At 38.0% G+C, this 20,733-nt stretch overlaps 1 protein-coding gene across 5 annotated transcripts in view; it reads right to left on the minus strand.

The window, feature by feature from the left end:
• Positions 1-826: 826 nt before the first annotated feature.
• Positions 827-20,733, minus strand: part of XPO1 (exportin 1) — a 36,342-nt gene continuing 16,435 nt past the window's right edge. For all 5 annotated transcript variants that reach the window (XM_082048252.1, XM_082048254.1, XM_082048253.1 and 2 more), the window contains 21 exons: positions 17,067-17,128; positions 16,942-16,986; positions 16,672-16,853; positions 16,160-16,208; positions 15,951-16,070; positions 15,732-15,860; positions 14,508-14,666; positions 11,723-11,920; positions 10,952-11,090; positions 9,742-9,923; positions 8,785-8,941; positions 8,502-8,665; positions 7,832-7,966; positions 6,792-6,975; positions 5,399-5,505; positions 4,833-5,027; positions 3,762-3,930; positions 3,030-3,164; positions 2,766-2,925; positions 2,591-2,687; positions 827-1,879 (listed from right to left, as the gene is read on the minus strand). In XM_082048252.1, coding sequence (XP_081904378.1) covers positions 1,733-1,879; positions 2,591-2,687; positions 2,766-2,925; positions 3,030-3,164; positions 3,762-3,930; positions 4,833-5,027; positions 5,399-5,505; positions 6,792-6,975; positions 7,832-7,966; positions 8,502-8,665; positions 8,785-8,941; positions 9,742-9,923; positions 10,952-11,090; positions 11,723-11,920; positions 14,508-14,666; positions 15,732-15,860; positions 15,951-16,070; positions 16,160-16,208; positions 16,672-16,853; positions 16,942-16,986; positions 17,067-17,128 — 2,915 coding nt within the window. In that variant the 3' untranslated portion in view covers positions 827-1,732. The remainder of the gene's footprint in view (positions 1,880-2,590; positions 2,688-2,765; positions 2,926-3,029; positions 3,165-3,761; positions 3,931-4,832; positions 5,028-5,398; positions 5,506-6,791; positions 6,976-7,831; positions 7,967-8,501; positions 8,666-8,784; positions 8,942-9,741; positions 9,924-10,951; positions 11,091-11,722; positions 11,921-14,507; positions 14,667-15,731; positions 15,861-15,950; positions 16,071-16,159; positions 16,209-16,671; positions 16,854-16,941; positions 16,987-17,066; positions 17,129-20,733) is intronic.

Raw genomic sequence — 20,733 nt, forward strand, 5'->3', positions numbered from 1 at the left:
TTTGGAGAAACTACGTCTAAACAAAGGGAGAAACATCCACCAACAGAAAGGGGCCAGTACTCAAGACGGGAAACATTCCGGCCACAGCCAAATTCTACGTGAACGCTGCTAACTCATGCACTTCTACTTTAAAAGGAACCTACAGCACAAAGTTAACTACAGTACCCAAACGTACAGAAAACACCTCCACAACTGTCTAAACCTCGTTTTACAGCTCTGCATGAACGGCTGTACTTTGTATCATAGTAACCATTTCAAGATTAGAGACCAAACAAATGGGAAAACTTTGGGAGAGCTTCACATGGATCGTTAGAAAACAGAGACAAGACATTACAAAAATGGGGAAGCCAAGACTGTACACAATCTTAGTGTTCATACTGCTTTTCGTATCCATACTTCATAAATCTGTGAAAATCATTTAACTACAAAACTTCAGGTAGAAAAATAACTGTAGATCTCATCTACACATGTTATTAACATGTATTAGTATCAATTGTTTAGCCAAGATACAGTGCAATACCTCTTTGAAATAAATTGCTAAGAGCCCAGAAAGAGAGGGGAGCAAGAATACCTTCATCCTGGCATTTGGTAGCAACATAGTACGGAATATTTATTGATGGAGGTAAGTCCCAATAGCTACTGTACTTCCAAACGGAACCCAACTTAGTTCGCGTTAACTTCAAGCACAAAGTCCTTGAGATGAGGGCAAGCCAGAAGCAACAGTTATCTAGACCTCAAGGAACTTTTCCTACGCCTTCAGGATACAAATCTTCGATACGATCACAGCATTTTCATCCAATAAAAGAATAAGCCAAAGAAAGAAAAATAAATGTAAACCAAGTTTATTTTGCTTTTAAGTAGTGTTCTTTAAGCACTACAGCATGGTAAACAATGTAAATTAGTATAAGTCATCTCAAAAGCCAGAGTTGTTTTTTATTTAATGAGTTGTTAAAAAGATGCAGCCTATTCTAACAGGATAAATATTTTAACCATTTCACTTCGAGTTAATGAAGGCTCACAAATGAGCAACACTCCTCATTGAGGAAAACAAAAAGCTGTTGTCGACAAAGCGACAGCACACACACAAAAACAAAAGAACTGTGTAAAAATAACTAACTGTACTGTGTTCCCATACTCTTCCGAAGTTGCTTTACAATGGGATGATATGCACATGATCTTGCTGCAAACTTGCCGTACAATTTGCAAATACACGTAGCCTATAGCCTTACCACTCAGTCCAAAAAGCTGCTAACTGATCCAAACAAACGCAGCGCTAGAATCCTCTGCTCAACAATTAATTCCATCTGGTTTACTCATTACCTTTTCTCCTAGACTGCAGGACAGACTAGAAAGAAAATGATCCCGAATTAAAAATGGATACTTTTACAGGAAATTGTACTATTTTGCAATATCGTCTTTTACAAGTTATGTTTTGCCTATTTTCCCCTTAGCCACAAAATGGGCATGAAGTAATTACTTTGAAAATGCCTTAATTTTCAACTTCATGCAAATCTAAATAAAGATGACCAAACAAAAGCTTAAACAATGGAAGGATATTTCACAGAAAAATTCTTATACAAAAAACACATAAGAAAAAGGGCCACTAGGTGACATTTTAATTTACAAATTGGCATCGTTTTGGTCAACAAATATCCAAGTGCTGTTTTCTTCTATCACAACAAAATAGCTGTACAGAAAGAAAACTGCAAAACTTGTTTTATTTTATTGTTTTTTAATCACACATCTCCTCAGGAATTTCATGTGGATTAAGGATGCCAGGTACAGACATCTGAAGTTTATGCTTCTCCTCTTGAGCCTGCCGAAGGGCTGTTTCTCTTTCCTCCAAGAATAAGTCTGATGTGTCTTCACCTGCAAATTCCTGGATAATTCACGTAAAATCATTAGTTTCTTGTCAAATGCTTTAGGCAGAGCAATATGCTTCCAAAATCCAGGAAATACAGAAAACATCTTCCCTTCACATTCCCTACCAGACTAGTTGCTTGTTTTGCTTTCTGTTCCTAAGGTCAGAATTAATATAGAGGAATGTAAAATATTTTAAGCTTTTCACTATGTTACAAAACAGGATGCTACAGCAGCATTTGGAACATATTGCCATTAAAGCAGCATCATTGCAATTTGGAAATACCTGACAATTGCGGTCTCAAAACTCATTTAACAAACTCTTTCCTACAGTCTTCCTGAATTCTACCAGCTTTAGAAAAATAAAAGTATAGCCTTACTCTAGCAAGTTTCAAACCGTGTCCCAATCCCAAGCAGAACTGAACTAAAACCTGGTTAGAAACCAACTTTGTTTCCCATTAGAGTAAGTTTTACAGCCACTTAGACACATGAATTGTGTGCAGAGCACAAAGCACAAGTAATGACATGTAAGCCCAATTTATAAAATTAAAATCACACTGAAATAGATGATAAAGAGTCACACAAGCTCTCATTACATTTTGAACAACTGCAAAATATTCAGCGTGTGTTTAGGACACATAAGTTAAACACTGTCCAAGTACTTTCCAACAATATTATCCCACTGGATAATTGTTTTCCATTTATTGGAAAAATAATACACCAAACATACCTTGATCTGGACCAGGAAATCCCTTAAGTGTTCCTTGAAAGCAGGAATATCCTGATTTAAACTGAAGAGTCCTGTTACAAACAGCTTAACCTGGGCACTAACAGCAAGCACATCAGTTAGTATTTCAAGACATAAGAAGCCACTTAAAAGTATTAAAGAATCACAGCACACTTACTCTTGCAGGTGAGGAAACGCAGATTTGAGAAGATTAGCAACATACTCCTGAATAAACATCTGGTTGTTCACTGGATTTCCAGGATTTAACGGAGTACTTATTTTTCCCTCTTCTACTAAGTTGAACATGTACGCGAGGATTGACGCATGCATTGTCAAACCTGCACAGATCAGAGTTACACACGTGCGGTTATTATTCCGAACAGGGTTTTGATGTTGAAAAGGATTGGTTTTCATCGATCGGCTCACAGATGTGGATTCTTACCAGCGGTGTGTGAGGTGTCTGTTACAACTGAAAAAATGTGCTGAAGGATATCACAGAAATACGTCTGATAGAAACTCTGGGCAGCAGTCTCTTCTTGTGCAACATTCTGTAGTAGAGTATAAAGTATCTGAAGTCCTGGAAAATAGGCATTAAAAAATTAAGTTATCAACAGAAAAATTTTAAAAGCTCTGTGCATATTTTTGCTTTTTCCAAAACAATATGAATAACCCAAGAAATTCTGCTAGGCACCAAAAAGACAAGGCATTACCTCTCTAAGATTTTCTCAGGCACTTCCTCCAGTAGGCACTAGGGGGCTACAACCACCTTTACATGCTACACTGATTTCATTTGAATTATTAGATGACAGAAGCAGAAAGAACCAATCACATCACTTAATTGGTACTAACGAAGGTGAAAGCAACAATCTACTAAAGGAAGTGCTTGCTAATTTCAGAAGGTGTTTAATTTTTTGGAATTACATGAAAACTTAAGTTACTTTAGTAGCTGAAGTGCAACTGAAGGGTATCTTTTATCCTCATGCCTTGCAAACACTAATAAAAGACAACTGGCTAAAAACTAAGTGGCTTCACTAAGTGAGCTGAAACTACAGCAGTGCAGAAACCGCGACAGCGCTCTCCAACAGCCGCGGGAGTCAAACGGCATCCAAGTGCTTCAGCCCAGAAAATACCTGATAGTGCAAACGAAGCCTGCATATTAAACACTTCCATTTACCTGTATCTGCAACGTTTCTCATTGTATGTTTGAAAGCCCAAATAATAGAATCCAGAACAAGTTTGAACTGTGCAGGTGGAATGGCCAGGAACGCTGGGAAGCAATGAGAATTTACAGCCTGGAGTAGCAAGAAGAAGTTTGTTCTGTGTTCAGGATATTCTTCAAAGTCCTAGAAGGAAAGGGAGGGGGGAAAAAAGTTAAGTTTCCTAAAGGTCCGTCATAAGATCTTCCATTAAGCAGAGTGAGTCAGTAGCTGACATGAAACAGCATTTAGATCCCAGGTTTAAAACAACCTTAAACGCAAGTCAAAGGTTACATTTCTTAGTGAAGTTTTCCCCACCAAAACTTGCTAAGACCATCTTGTAGCTACACACCACTAACAGGCCGAGCCAGGTTTTGTCACTGCACCACCTGAATCACGACTTGGTGCACAGATAAACAGTTACAATTTCTGGTTACACCCGATTGCAAAGCAGCACCAATTCAGCTGGCAGTGCGCAAGTGTGATGCAAATATGCATTACACACTATAGCATAAGAACTGCATTAGAGAAACAATACTCAAAATGACTGATCAAGTGCTTCTAATTCCAAAACTTTAAATATTTATGAATTTTAGCAGTTAGTCCTACACTGACATTTGACTGAAGCACACTTGCAAGTCCCCTGAACAGAAAAATTACTAATGACCTAACTCAAGAATTAAACAGAGAAATTTTAGGTGATGAGATGAAGACATCCAAGCAGACAGCCAGATTTCAAAGCAGTATGTTTGCTTGAGCACAAACTACTTCAAGTGCCACAAATGCACTTTATGGCTGCAAAAAAACAGAGAGATATCCACAAGATATCACATACAGCAATGGTATTCACAGAAATAAAGCATGAACCCTCGCTTTGTTTCTATAAGATGGAAGCTGTGTAATAACTAAATTTACTACAAACTGCCTCCCTTCTCTACACGAAAAGGCAATCTTTCACTTAGAGATGCACCAACAGCCAAGACTCTTACAAATCCCCATTGTTTTTGTCTTCAGTCACCAGGGAGATACCTTATCCCAAGTTTAAATACCTTGTTGATCATATTTAACGTGCATTCAAAAACAGCATCAAATATCTGAGGTATTTCAGCAGTAATGTGTCCGCCCAGCTTGTTGACGATGATCGCCATAGTGCTCAGAACTTCGGGTTCTCTGGCAGCCGGAACGTTCCTCTGGTAGTCAATGAGAACAGCATCCAACAAGGGAGGGACGAAGTTTTCAGCTACCTAATTGAAAGAGGAAGCCGTGGTTATACCAAGGAATACAAAGTCATACAGTTTATAGCAAAGTTTGTTGTTTAGTCACAGGAGATGCTTTTCCTAAGGAAGGTGGAATGTGTCTCCCTTCCATAAACTCCCCACCATCCAGCAGAGCTTCCAACAGGGTTGTCTTAAACCTCCTGGATTCTCTCTCAGCTATAATTAACTGATGTCTCTCAAATGTAGGTCAGGCTTATCTCTGTATGATCACACTTTATATTTTACAGACCTCTTGAATTAAGTTCCCATGACCAACCGATTCAGTCAAGAACAGAACAAAAAAATGAGTTCTTCCTAATTCTGCCTTAGGAGTTATTTGTGTAACAGAATCAACTTACCATCTGAGGATCGTTGGACCTGCTCACCCAGCCAGAAATTAGTTTTAAAGTTTCCCTTTTTACAGTCCTCATACTTCTAATCAAGGGCTGCTTTGTTACCATTTCACCTGAAAAGTTTTTAAGCTTCAGTTAATTGGTTAGGGTATAAAAAAGAAAAAGATTAGCTTAAATTGGTATTACAAAACAGAAAACATTTGATTTTTATGTCCAAACTATAAAGGCTGTTAAGAACTTGTGCAAATAAAAACAACTGGCTCCCTATTCTAGCTCCATAGGTCCAAGCTGTTATTTATGTTACAAAGTTACTACTGAAAGTACCCTACTTACAGAGTTCAAAATACACACTGCAACTTAACTAGGTGGACTGAGCTTACATTGGGTTCTCATTAAGTGATGGGGCAGAACAATAAGGTTCCTGATTTTATCCAAGAGAAATAATCCATTTGGTTTTGCGTGTCAAGTCCACACTTAAGGTGCCTTATCCTTAGTTCAGTTTCTCACCCCCAAATCAACGTAGTCTCATCAGCAGGACCTGATCTAATTAACCACTACAGTACATGCACGGCAAAAACCTCAAGAGTTCAGCCAGGAAAAGAAGGGTCGGGTTGCTCGTGCTGGCACTTGAGCCATTTAGGGCAAAAAAGAGCCTGTTGTAAAAACATCCTCTGAAGCAACTGCGATCACAGTTGCTGATTAAGTAGCACATCAGGATCACAGGCCCAGCAAATGCTTCCTCAACTTCACTGTTTCTGATGAGGACAAACTGTGGCCATTAGAGCTGCAGAATCAAAAGGTATTGATTTCCCAGCCAGTTTTATTCTGAATTCTGAGCAGTCACTTCAGGGTAAACCAGCTGCTCACTTACAAAGTTTCATTTAATTTAACATTTGCATGTATAAATATCATCATATGCACTGGCAAAAAACTGGTCATAATAAGAATCCAATAACTGACTTATTTAATCTTGTAATGAACTACTACAGCAACACATTCTTCTGGGATACCATAGGCCCTGATTTATCTAGTAAAAGTAGGTTAGGAAATTGGCAATTCCTTCTCAATGGCTGCAAGCCTGGTTTATCGTGACTTTTGGGCATCTTCACTACAGCTACATTTCCGTAATAAAGCTATTTAGTAGCACAGTATCAGACCAAAAACCCTACCAACATCTTTTGGCAGAAAAAAAAATAGATTAGCATATACTCAAAGATATTTTAATATTAAAAATAAACAACAACAACAAAATCTGAACAAGCACTTTCAATCACTCTCCGCTTCCCCAAACAATAAAATGAACACAGTAAAATGAGCCTACTTAGAATGTACTTTGAAACGTGGTGACGTACACCACCGACCCCCATTTTCAGCAAGAACATGGAATTTCTTTTCTTACCATTAGCCTGAATAGCTGCAGAAATATTTTCACTTAGGCACTTGTAGACATTCAGCATATCTAAATAAATTCTTCCAAGCTGAATCACAAAGGGGTGGCCAACTGCTTTACATGCTCTCACATTGGTTTTCAGAATGCTACCAAGCTGCTTCACTGTTTCAGGATCCTTTAGAATATCAACATTCTGTTAGGAAAAAGAAAATCAGAGGCCGTTATCTTTAGTGAATAAAACCACTCTCTAGCTTTCATTATAAAAGTGCAACTTCAAATAATGTATCTTACACACTGTGTTAAGGAACTTATCACTGTAATTTACAGGCTTTATATATACTGCTGTTTATTTCCTGGCACTTGAGTGTCAGGACACAACTTCAATTGATTTAATTCTAGGCTTCTGCAGAAGTATTTTTGCCACAGTGGTACAAGCATCACTCTGGTTGAAGAAAGAAACAAACGAAGGAGAAGAGATTAAGAAGGTGAAAACAGAAGTGGTCCAGAGGAGAGGCAATAGATGTTCTTGTTCTAAGAGTTACCAGGGTAAGAAACATAACTCAAGCTTGCTTAAGTTTCAGAATCTTAATTAGATTAATTCCAAATGGACTGATGTCTTGTGCAGTGCAGAACTCTTGTTAAGTAAGAAATACGGATGTACTTTAAGAGAATGAGGGAAGAGAAAGGAGGAACAATGAGCAGTATTTTTAGCATTTTCACTTTTCTGTTATTCAGAAAGAAAACCCACTTCTAAAGCAGGTGAAAGGAAGTCTTGGAAATAAACTACTGAAGCATGTTCTGTAACAGAAAACTGTCCTTTAAATCACATTAAACCCAGTATTTATTTTGTCATTTAAGTCCACTCTCTCAAAACACCACTTTTACTGTCATGCCAATCACTGCGTTAGTCATCAGTTAGTATAATAAAGTCCACCCCAGCTACGTACACTTAATTTCACACCACACAGACAATAAACCCAGGGTACGACAAACATTTAGCAGGTTTTCTTTACCTGAACACAGAATACACTTAAGATTTATGAGCTTACTTTTGTTGCCTGCTGAATTATGCTGTCCCATACTTGATTGGGTAGCAACATGTATTTTTCTATCAGATGCTCCTGCACGGTCTGGTCTGTCTGCGCCCCAATCATGTATCCCACCGCTTCATAGAATGTGTGCACCTGATGGGAGCAACAAGAAATCACAACAGGAACCTTAGAAAGGAGCGATGAAAATTTTACGCTGTTCTGAACTAACATAATGAAGGCTGAAAAAGGATCTCACTGTCTTAAAGTACTTTTTTCCATCATATCCCCAAGTGAGGATGCTCAGATGTACACCCTTCAGCTCTTCAGTATTACCAGACGTGTTTAAACTGCGGACTGAATTACTGTGCCCTTCCTAGACGCCACCCTTCATAATATAAAAACTATACACATGCTGTTATAGTGGGATATCACCCTCTCCTGAATTAGAACCACCAAATTATATTCAGCATCTTATTTACTTGTTAAAACACTCCAGAAATCAAAATTCTTACTAAATGCACTTTCATTCTCCTTCCAAGCGTTCTAAGTGAGGTCTCCATAATGCAACTTGATTGCACTTTTGATACTGTAACACTGTCACTAACAGAAAAGGAATATAATTCAAGCCTTGAAAACCACTACTACACTTCAACTTGAAGTGACTTTTGATTAAGAATTATTCACATACCTGTTGTGGCTGAAGGTCACAGATGATTGTATTAATATTGTTCAAGATCTCGTCGATAAACGGCATGACCTCTCCCACTTGAACCTGAACAAAATGTCGACGGCATTTCTGTGCTATTTTTATGAAGGTATCACACGCCATATCCTGGACGCCATCATGGGTTTCTAAATTCAATCATGTCAGTTACTGCTTTGTATTTTGTATTTCCCCCCCATACATGTGCACATATGGCCAACTTTATTTTTTTAATAATTAAAACAGCAAATTAAAAAAGGATAATTACCATGCATAAACTCAAACAGCTTGTTGACGACTGTCTTCAAAAATTTCCAGTGAGCTCTCAAAAACCGCGGGTATTGACCTACTATATACATTATATTTGATGCAATAATGGCTTTATTGTCTTTTCCTCGCTTTTGTTCACAGAGTCCGAGGAGATCCTACAACATAATGTATTTTTAGTTTCCCTTCCAAGTTTGTCCAGTTTTTAATGAAAAGCACCATAAGACAAAGCATAAAAATCCTACAAGGACTTGTATTAAAATAAAATGGTTACAATAATCAAGTTCAAACTCTAAATAAAAAAATCAAACAAAGCACAAGTGGGTTAAGATTGGGGTGATGCAATCATTTAAGTTTCAACCAAACCAGGAACACCATGTTTTCAACTATGGTATCTCCATTTTAAATAACACTAAAGATTTCTTCAACAAGCCACACAGTGCTGAACAGCGAGCAAGTAGCTGATATCAACAGATTCACATCAAATAAAACGAACTAAACTAAGTCTTCTGTATGAATTTATATGACTTGTTAAAGGTCCATTACTCTCTTGTTCCTGCACTCTTTCCATGCACATCTTTCCCAAAAATTCATTTTGATCACTGAATATTTGGAAAACAGCAAAAAAGGAGAGTGCCCGCGAGTTGAAAATGTGGGTTACATTACCATCCTTCTTATTTGATCAGCAACCTCTTTCCAAAGAAAAACACTTTATCATCAACTAAAATTTGATCCCTGAAATTTTCACTGCGAAATGCTATTTGGATTAACACATTGCTCGTGGCTAAATAACTTAACAGCCTTAAATTCAGGATATAAGATTAACCATTAAATTACTCTTATCATCTTGCTTGCCGTACGAGGTAGCTTACCAAGAACATACAGCACTATTTTTGTAACTTTAATATTTTGAGCATAAACTAAGTGTGCCAAAGCTATTAGTTTTGCACCACAATACCTTAATTACTGTAACAAGGAATCTTTTTTCATCTTCTTCATGCATTGCGCCACTGATTGAGCCGATCGCCCAACACAAAGTATTCAGATTTTTCCACGACCATTCTGTTCCATTCACTTGGTTGTGAAGTTTTTCAGTCATAATTCGTTCCGTGTCTGCATAATCCAGATGTGTAAGATAAACTGAAAGACATCGACATCGAACAGGCGCGTTTTAAAGCGACAACCTGGGCCACAATTCCAAATGCAAAGTTAAATATCAGAAAAATACAACTAAATTGTTAGGTAAGTGCAATGCTGCTTTCTAAACACAAATTTGTTAAAACCGTGTCTTCTAAACCCCAGCAAGTCAAGAGCAATTTAAGGCCAGAACTAAAAAAATAGGTATTTACTGTGTCACAGAATACAGCTTCGGCCACATTCTGCCATTTCTTCTTTTTTAGTGAATCTTAAAAGATACTACATTATAAGCAACAGTTAACATCCGAAATCAAACTAAATCTGCATTTCCACATAAATAACCCTGTATCTGGAAATATGACTAAGGCTCAGGACATACAGTAATAATGTTAATACAATAAATTAAACATGTAATACAACAAATCAAACCTTTTTTTATCCATGTTCCATGTAAGAAGATATTAGAACAACTCATCTAACCCTACAATACAGTATCTACATCACAAGTACAAGGCTGAGAATAAAAAACTCCACAAATACTTTGCATCATGCAGCTTTTCCCCCCCACTCCTACTTCATAAACCTGTTATTAAACACTCAGTGTTCCCTTAAAGCATTTGACAGAAAAATATGTAGAATTGAAGGTTTGATGTCCTAAATATGTGATAATTCTAAAACCCCCCGAGCCCTCAGGTTGCAGTTAGGACTCAAACTTTTTTTCTTGCCTCAAAAAATCCATAAGTTATCCCTACAATACATAGGAACTATCAATTCACTGATAAAATGGTCACAATTAAACATGAGACTTCTAAAGATAACAGGATATTAGTATACACATTATTGGCTACATCAAACTCTATAGGAAGACTGATTCTGGTGTTCAGAACTTCAGACCAACAAGTGTGAGCTGCTCCTTACTAATCATCATTTTACCCACATAATAATTCAGATTATAAGCTGACGCCGCTCATGTACATTCTGCTGATGCAGCTGCACAGATCTACAGCACAAAAATACCAGCTGGTACTTACCCAACGTTTCTCTCATATTTTTATACAGGTTTATGGAATCTGTATCCTTCATGAATTCTCGTACTACTTCCCCTTGATCATTTTCCACAACTAGGACTTCTTCAGGTTTAGCCATCCGGCTCACCATGAGCAATCGAACCTGCGTGTCGCATAGGAAAGTTAGAACGGGATGAAAGCGTAACATGGAAACACACACACGGCTCCTCCACGGGTGTTTCTGGAGCACTCTGGGCAGGCAACCTGACCCATACAAAGGGCATATCCAGCACTTCATAAGATGAGTCCACATTAAGATTCCGCATAGATATCTTTACTAAAAAGCCATTAAGAACAGAGCTTACTGATTTCTCTCTCTCCATGAACAAGCTGAGTAGTTAAAAAAAACCAAACAACCCCAACCTTGCTTCAAAATGCATACATAATACTAGGGATCTTTTAAAGACAATTTTTTTCCATGCACACACTTCTTTTTTTCCTCCAACAGTTTATCTATTTAAAGAAATAGTTTAATACAGGTGTATTTTTTTAAAGCATAAGTCTTACATTTGTAATAAGTATCTTAATAATAAAAATGACACACCGTATTAATACTCCTGCCATGTATTGGTGTCAGAGTATTTTTGCAATTCCAGCACATTAACTAATTAGAGTTGAATCAATTACCAACTACTCAAAGCAAGTTTTCTTACATCACTCCTTACGTTATGCAAAATATCTTCTTCAGGAACAGTATCTAAATCTTTCCAGTACCTTTACTTAGGCATGGATTACCTTGGACAATACAGGCAAATAAAGCTGTCTCCTTGGAGGAACGTCGAAGTGTTGACTTCCCGAAAGCAATGGAGAAGCGGATGTGGAAAACGGACTCTCCCTGTAGAGCTCAGCAGCTAAGTGATTCCAATATTCGAGACAGATCTTGAAAATTTCAGTTTCTTCAACTTCTGATACCAACAACATATAATGAAGAGCCTGGAAAAGTGAGGTTTAAACATCTGATTACTAATTATTTCTGCAGATAAAACCACACTGCTTCAATTTCAGCTATTCAAATACTGATAAAATGCCAAATTAACATTAAACTCAGGAACAAGGAGCATTAACATCACAATGACGTTACTTAAAAGTCAGAGTTCTGACTGGCAGAGCAACTCAAAACCAAAATGCTTTGACAATTACTGTTGTGTGTTGCAGTTCTTCAATCTAAAGATATCTTAAGGCCATAGCTAAGTTAGTCTGCTTGTAAATTATCCCAACTCCAGCCTCTGGAGCTTCTGCAAGGCATTTTGTGTTATGTTAGAACCACAAGAACCCCTCACCAGCTAGTGTGAAGGACTGTTCATCTCAAGACTTTTAATGCTGCTTTGTTCTGGATCCGAAGAACCGAAAGGAATCATGAAAGCCACACTGCTGGCTTGCGTTCCACACAAGTCACCTACCCAACCATTTTCCATTTCTTTACTGACAGAACAGACGCAGCAGACCGAAGTTGCAATTCTGACAAACTGAGATACCAACCCTCAGAAATTAGAACTACACAGCCAAACTTTTTTTGTGAAAGATAAAGCAACAGCCCACCAGTGAGCAAACAGAAAGAAACCATGCCATCTGAAGACCTTTTCATGGCTTTGATACTACAGCAACTCAAAGCATTTTAGATGGTAATGACCTGATTCAGCACTTGTATCTACAATGTCAAAAGAGGGATTCAAAACAACCACACATTAGTCTTAAGTCTATTTTTCTTGGCAAATTCACTTGCAATAACTTATGTAGCTCCCTTCACTGCCTGCACGGCTCCAATAAATCCACAGAACAATTTCAGAAGATCAGACACATCCAAAGTGCAGGAACCAACAAATTAGAATGACACTGAACTTTTAGAAGTAACTGTGTAACTAGGTTTTGTTACACTGCAACTTACAGAAGTGCAACTATTTTAGGCTAGCCTAAGAACTTCCTTAAAGGTTTCGTCATCCTACACAAGACTGTAAGTCATTCAAGATTGACTTTCATAAATATCGGCTTTAACAAAAAATTTAGCTTATTTATGTGGGACAAGAAGCCAACACCTAAGAACTGCACTCCAACTCACACACAATTGCACAGGACGTACAACAGCTTCAGCCTTTTACACACCTTCCTAATAAAGCCTCAACATAGGTAGAAACTTGAGCCGCACCCCCACAATTTATTTTGAAAGCTAATTCAGGAATTATTAGGGAACTGTTGATAGTTGTTCTTTTTAAAATAAAGTGATATTCCTCTTAGTCCATCTTCTAAATTAGCTATAATTTAGTATTTGCAACTAACTTCTTAATGTACATTTTTTTAGAGGGCTAATTCCGGAAGTGCACTGAGAACAACAGTAGTTAGAAAAAGGACTAGAACTCAGATGGACACGTTGGATTACAGCTAATCCACCTGCAAGATGTATTTCCCCCTCCCGACGGAACCTGGCCTCCAGGTTTAAGATGTGATATTCTTCTTCTACCTCATCTGTCAGGGCAGCTCCTCACCCTGCTGCCTCCGTACCTGCACAGGGTTTGGTTCTGGGCACAGGAAGGTGCTTCAAGGGGCCATGGAGCCAGTCTCAGCCCCTTGGAGCTCAGCGGTGTGAGGAAGCCAGCAAACAAAACTTTTACTCACAATGTAAGAAAGCACAACTAAAACGACCCTAACTTTGTCTAGCTCCACTACAGTAGGAGGTAGCGCCTTACATGTTTAGTAGTCACCTAGAATTTAAGCCTTTCCAACCCTTCACTCCTATCTGCGTTACTACAGATGCCAGTAATTTTGACAACGAAGTCGCACTTGACCGTCAAAATTGAAAAGAACGCAACAGTCTTCAAGAACAGAAGGGAAGAAGCACAGAGGAAGGACAACTATGAACTTTATTCTCAGCAACTGCTCTAAGGCATCTGATAACTCCTCTAAGACCAGTAGTACTACAAAATAAAGCATACATGGTCATTTGGTAGAGCTCTGCCATTAAGCACTATTGGCACACGTCTTTATTATATAGAAACAGACCATGATCCTTGAGGACTGAAAGGCAGAAGCCTTTCAGTTCAACTTTGGGAATGGCAAATTACTCAAGAAGCTGCACCAGGATGGAAGCACTGAACCCCAGCATGTGCTGTACCCCAGAAATCAGCTTGGCATGCTGAATAAAAATATCACTGAGCTGCTTCACACAGACCGATCAAAGTCATAGCAACACCACCTCTATGTGAGAGTTTTACAGAAAATAGAGTCTGTAAAGACCCATGGAAAAAGAATACATTAATTTATTTTGAAGTGGTATTTTACACCTTTAGGGAGGAACAAGAAGAGGGAGAAAGACACCTATGGTCTTTGAACGTTCTATTAGGATGGGATCACTGAAAATAGAGTGCTATTGAAACATACTAGGAAACAAATTTTCAACGGCTTTTTGTATTCATGTGATTTACTAATTTTGTGAATAGGTACAATGATCTAGAGATTATATCAGTATCACATCCTTTGAGTATGAGGACATGCTACATTTCTAGACTAGATAAACCGAGCAACTTACCTCCATTAACGTCTCCCTCAGATTTAATCTTTTTTCTATAAGTTGACCATGTTCTTTGAGGAACGTGCAGAGAAACAAACTGAGATTCTGAATGAAGTTCTGTTCATCATCTTTTCCATTTGAGTACGCAAGTCGGATATTGGTATTTAAAGGAAGCATCTAATAAGAAGAAACGTGTTAGCTTTAAAATTCTATCATTATACAAATAAAACATTTTCACCACTGTCATCAAGTAGTGAACTATATTATTTAAAGTCAATGCTATTAAGCTACAGAACAGAGGGAACAAAATTTAACATTTTTGCTGCTCCCAGCTTGTGTGGTTTTGATAGTTGTGCAACTATAAGACACATACAAGGTTAAGAGAGCCAAATATTAATAACAAGAAATGCAAGAGTTTGCATCAAATTCATCCGCAACAGTCACGCTAAAAACCTGCAGGTCGCAAAACACGCCAAATACCCAACTTGGCATTCAACTGATGTTTTAAGGGAAACCTTAGGCCACATATTTTGGCATTTAGAATCAAGAGCATCATTTGTAAAAACTGAGAAAGTAACACCTGGCTGCCTAACACACAAAATAACTTCAGTGTGTGCAAAACCTGCCTCTAAATTTAACTATAACTCAATAAAAAGCCTCTAACTCCACTTGAAGCTGAGGGGAATGGCGTTTCTAAAAGAAGCCTGCCTGTTCTAAAGAACCTCTATGATGGGCCAACACTGCAAACACAGGAAAAAATTGACAAAAAAAAACCCTTGAAAATGTTCGCTTAAGATGCAAATACAATGAGAATAGCTACAAACCTGAATGTGAACTGCTCAGAGGGGAACCATCAAATTATATTCAATTTAAAGCATGGCTTTATGATAACAAATGTTTCCATTGGTTTCAAAAATCAGACAGCAACTTGCAGAAGTCAGTTTAGGTCTTACGAGTCATGCAGTACACGTTTTGCTGCATCTCTCTCAACCTTCCCCATCAGACAGCCCAAGCGCTCAAAACGCCTCTTAAATTAATCAAAACAAATCAATGCAGCAGAAATACAGCTGTGATCTAGAGTCAGAAAAATACACTCAGCATCTTCTGATCGAGTCATAAATTCCACTGAAGAATATTATTTGTCTTATATAATGAATATAAATTTGTAAACTGAACTGGGTTCTACAGAAATCGATTCTGCAAAATGAAGCAGTCGAGAGACAGATTTGTCAAAAACGTTACCTGTTTTAACTGCATCATGGTCAACGTAAAAAGTGTTACAAACTGTTCTTCATACTGGCTTACACTGACACCTGCAATCTCTGTGAGGCACTTCAAAGAGACATTTCGAAACATGGGAACATTTAAGAACTGTTGAGAGAAGAAAAAAAACAACATTACAAGAGTGTTGCAAGCTTTTTGCAACTTAAATTTAAGAGCTGTCAATTTTTGCATGAGTACCTTGTATATTAGTGTGCTGATTAACTTGGTCTCAAATATATATCCCAAAGGAATCCAGTTCAGAAAGCGTAGCAAAGTCTCCAAAGTTGCGTGAACTAAGGGAGCATTTTGGGAGTTTTCCTGGAAACAACAATTAGTGTTTATGATATTGTTAGACATGATGGGGGGAGAGGAATTTTTTAAGATATCATTAAAGAAATAAGACTTACCATCACAAACTGACACAGCTGAAATATCTGAGAGAACTCATTGCACATGCTGTTAAAAAAAAAAATCAATAAAATGGAATCATTTCCACATTTCATAAACAATCCTATCTACTTTAATCCAAATGTCTATGCTCACAGAACAGGTCCTGAAGACCTCTGGCCATGGAGGCATTCACAAGCCACTCAGCTCTTAACAGTTTTTACAGTAACAAAGCATATTCCGAAATAGCTTAAAGGCTGTGCCTGGAAATGCAAGCAATGCTCCAAGTTCTGTTAAAAAGTCATGAGGCAACCGATGTTACTTGCAGTAAGGCAGAAATATCTGTGTGTACAAAGTAAGTTTGGTATCACCTCACAGTAAGTGCTTTAAAGAAAAATCAATAACCCACTCAGGCTCAGAAATAAAATGAGACAGCTGTAGGTGTTCATTCAAATACTCCAAGTGAGATCAACTATTTAGCAGAAAGCATGAAGTCTACCCTATTTATTAAGATTTAATTATGTATACTTGCCTGTCTTTCAAATGCTTGGCTTTTACTTGAGTAATCTGGCCGCTGGAAAAATCAAACACTTCTTCACTCAACAGTTTAAGGATCACCATATTGTTCTGACAAAGGCTTTCGCTCGTCCTGCTTGCTCCCACAATGTCACTTATAAAAGTTGGCCAGTGCTTCGGCCATTCCTGCTTTAGTATCTGAAAAGCAAAACATCCATATGTTAGATACATATGCAAAGCCAAACACTTTATAACAAGACTTAAAACTTTATGAACTCTAGCTTACCTGGACAAGAATCATATTCAGTTTCCCAATATACACTTTCTCTTTCTGAAGAAAAAAGAGAAGAAAAAGTCAGGTTATGCAAAATATTCCCCTCCCTCTTCCTCCCCTGAAAAGCATTCACTTACTTCTACACATGTTGGATCAGATGAGGTCTTGATAATTAGGCCAACAACATATTTTTTAATACCTGCAGAAAAGTTAGGAATTTATTTTCAACTATGCCAGATAACATGAATGTACTAATAAATACTTTTGAATTCAGATTCTTCACACATTTTTAAAAAGAAACATTTTTAAGGAACATAGATGCATGTGGCAGTGAGCAACCCTCTTGTGTGCTCTATGGGAAAAATCCACCTCTGCATTAATTCCCCAAGAAGCTACTTCAGATGTACAAAATGGCTTTACACTTAAGCTATTTCAATAAAACAAAAGGGAAACAGAGTAAGGATTCTTTGACTAATGCTTTATTAATCAAAAGTGAACCACAAGAATAAGTAGAGTTTTCTAAACACGACTCCAGGTTTAATGCCAAGTTTAGCTAGAGTGGCACGGAGACCTTTGATACATCACCTTCACTGTATGGAAAAGTTCAGAGATGCTCCGGTTTACTTTGGTGATCCACTTTAAACACCACAATTCCTACGCACAGCATTTTAAAGTGAAACATCACGCTGGAGCTTAGCAAAGTTCTCCCTGCACAATCTTACAAGAATAAAACTTAAAACTTTATTCGCCAACACAATACAATGCACTTGGATTTGAACTACTGTGCTTTTATGGCACACATGGATGCTACGGACAACAGAACTCTGGTTTATTGTTTTGGCCTTTTTTTTTTTTAATTGCTCTTTCCTTTTTTCTTACATTAAGTTTGTCAATTAGGGGCACAGACTGTATACAAATCCCTCATTTTGTTGTGTTTCTTTCACAAATGTTTGACTTCAGACTTTTCAGCTCCACCACATAACCCACACTGTAGCAAGCTACACTGCCTAAAGGTTCATTTTGCCACCTAATCCTCAGCTCCTCTTCACTATTAACCTGTCAGTTACTGAAGACATGGAAACAATGGCTTTCCAAGTGACTTTTAATCGCAACACACATATCTACAAACATTCCGTATAAAAACCAAAAACATCAGGCTCCAAGAAGCAGCATGAACAGAGGATCTGGAGTTGTGAACTAGATGAACATTACTAATAATTCTACTTCAACATACCTTTGATACAATGATCGATCTGAGTACATCAGGGATTAAATGCTTCAAACTGCATGAGCGTTTTCTCGTCATAGGGAAGTTTTGGAATAGGTGTATGTTTTGCTATTCACCCTCCTGAACCCTAAATCTGGTTTCAATCAATTCTTCAAGAAGAAAGTAAACTGACTCATGCAGACCAAATGCATCCATTGAAGATTTTAGCTGTCACTTTACCAAGAACAATGCCTTATGTTGAAGACATTTAGTTTTCCCCTAGTCACTATTTTAAACTTTAAAATGTTTTTAAGACTTTACCAGAATTAGTTTTTTGCATTTCAGGCCTGAGCAACAGGATTAGAAGAAACGGTTTGGTAATTACATTGTTGTGAAATCTGGAAAAACTAGGTCTAGACTTTGAGCCATTAGATACATAATAGGCAGGAGCTGTTCTACAGGTAATTCCAATTACAAATGAAAATATTCATCATTATCAACTGGGACCAAGCCGTGCTACTGCAGAAGAATGGGTCGTTAACAAAATAAGTATCACTGTCAGTCACTGGGTAAGAGTTATTCCCAAGCACTAGCGTTAGTCTGACACCATAGGCATGTCCTAGTATTTTAAAGCTTAAAAACTCACACACTTTGCTGAAGCTTTACAGTAATTCACAAACGAGATATGAAAGCCCCCAAAATCATAAGGAAATTGGTCTGCAGTGCCAGAAACTCAACTATTTTAACTGTCTGCCAAACCACTATGGGAAATCTACTGTTGCAACTCTTTGCTTTTTAAAAAGGAATTAGAATGCGAGGATTGCTCTCAGACTTCCAACTCCAAAGCTACATGTTTTCCACGTTGCTGAATCAATAGTATTATGCTATTTAGTTACAAGTTCAATGCTACGCTACCATCAATGTGGCTTTGAGATCAGCAGATGAAAACAGCTGCTCTGCTCCATTAAAAAAAAAAAGTGATCACAGCTCAAAAGACAACCTGAGTTTTCTAGTTCAGACATGTCATGTTCCAGGCTTCTAAGGCCTCCCAGCCAGTCATATTCTTAATCCCTTAAAAGCAGCAGCTATCCAATTTTGCACCGATCTCTTTAAACTTAAGTATTGTGGTTTCTGCTCCATATTTAATAGCTCATTTATTTCCATAGGAAAGATAATTCCCAGGAGAACAAGGATAATTCAACTTTATACTCTGACAGAATCAACACATAGGCTAGTTACTATTTTTCAGCAGAACATGTCCAAGGGTGGTAGTCCACCGAATCTGCTAAAATTGGTGTGTTTTGAGAACTTAGAAGGAAGTGTTACTTTAAGGAGGGGGGCACACAACAAGCAAAAGCCACACAACCAGTGCTTAGGTGACCTCCTTCCGTCACAGAAGCTGCTGAACAAGCCTTGAAGACGGCAACACCACAACTGCCTAGTTCAGACCATTCAACGAGCCAAACGTCAAGAGACAGACATTCCTGGAAAACACACCTTCCAATAAAACAAAAAAAACCCACAACCCACACAACGCAATACTCAGGACACCATCCAACATCACAACTATGCTGATCTCATGACAACCTGCGACAAAAGAGAGCAGACCCTGTTGTCCATTCCAAAACTCATCGACACAGCACTGACAGTCCCAGCACCTGCTCAAGAACTTGTTCAGAGGCTGATCTAGTAGAAAAACAGAGCTACCAAAAAAGTGCAATGGTTTTCAAATTGGTTTGAAGCTTTCCTCTGCCAGCTTAGCTCCCTGAAGGAGCACAGAAGCACCAGTGCTGGCTCAAAGATACCAAAAAGTGCACAGATGAGGAATATTGTTATCTACGGCAGTTAAGTAGCAGATCAGCCCAGCTCAACCATCAAGCTGTGTTCTAATTATCAGAAAGGCTGGACACTGCCTTTGTCAGAAGGCTTGGACTAGTACAATACAACTATTAGCATTTTCTGGTAAGCAAAGTACAAAAAGTACTTTTGTACAAAGTAATTAAAAAAAAAAAAGAGGGTAGAGCAAGGACATTAATTTGAGGCATTTTAGGAAGTTTCTGGATCAAGAGTAGATATTGTAGCCCTTTGTGAAAGTTGCTCCTGTAGAGATGCAAAACTGAAACACTTTCTGGACAGGTAACACAAGCTATAGGGTGATCAGAGCGGAACGGGACAGTGAGGAACGTCACATTATCCAACGTAAGTAAATTCTGCAGTCTGGACTTCAGAAGTATGAAATATCCTACAATTTAATCTTTGGATGTGCTTTTAGAAGCAAATACATCTCATGTAGTCTGTGTGACCTGAGCTCAGAGGAATTCCTATCATGACCAAACACAGCACGTTACCACAAATACACACAGTCAGCGAGTACACACCTGCAGACAAAACCACTTCTTGTACTTAAGACATACAAGCACATCCTTTTATGCAATTACAGAGCAAACATTTAACAAGTGCTGGAAATTGTTCCACCTGGTGCTGCAGACACGAGTTTACACTAGCTTACTAAAAATCAAAGGAGTCTCCACTGACATTCAAGAATAAGCAGCATAAATAAAGCAGGTGGGCAATGTAACTCAGCAAATTACTACTAT

Source organism: Streptopelia decaocto, assembly GCF_964273445.1.
Source record: "Streptopelia decaocto genome assembly, chromosome: 3".
Lineage (NCBI taxonomy): Eukaryota > Metazoa > Chordata > Aves > Columbiformes > Columbidae > Streptopelia > Streptopelia decaocto.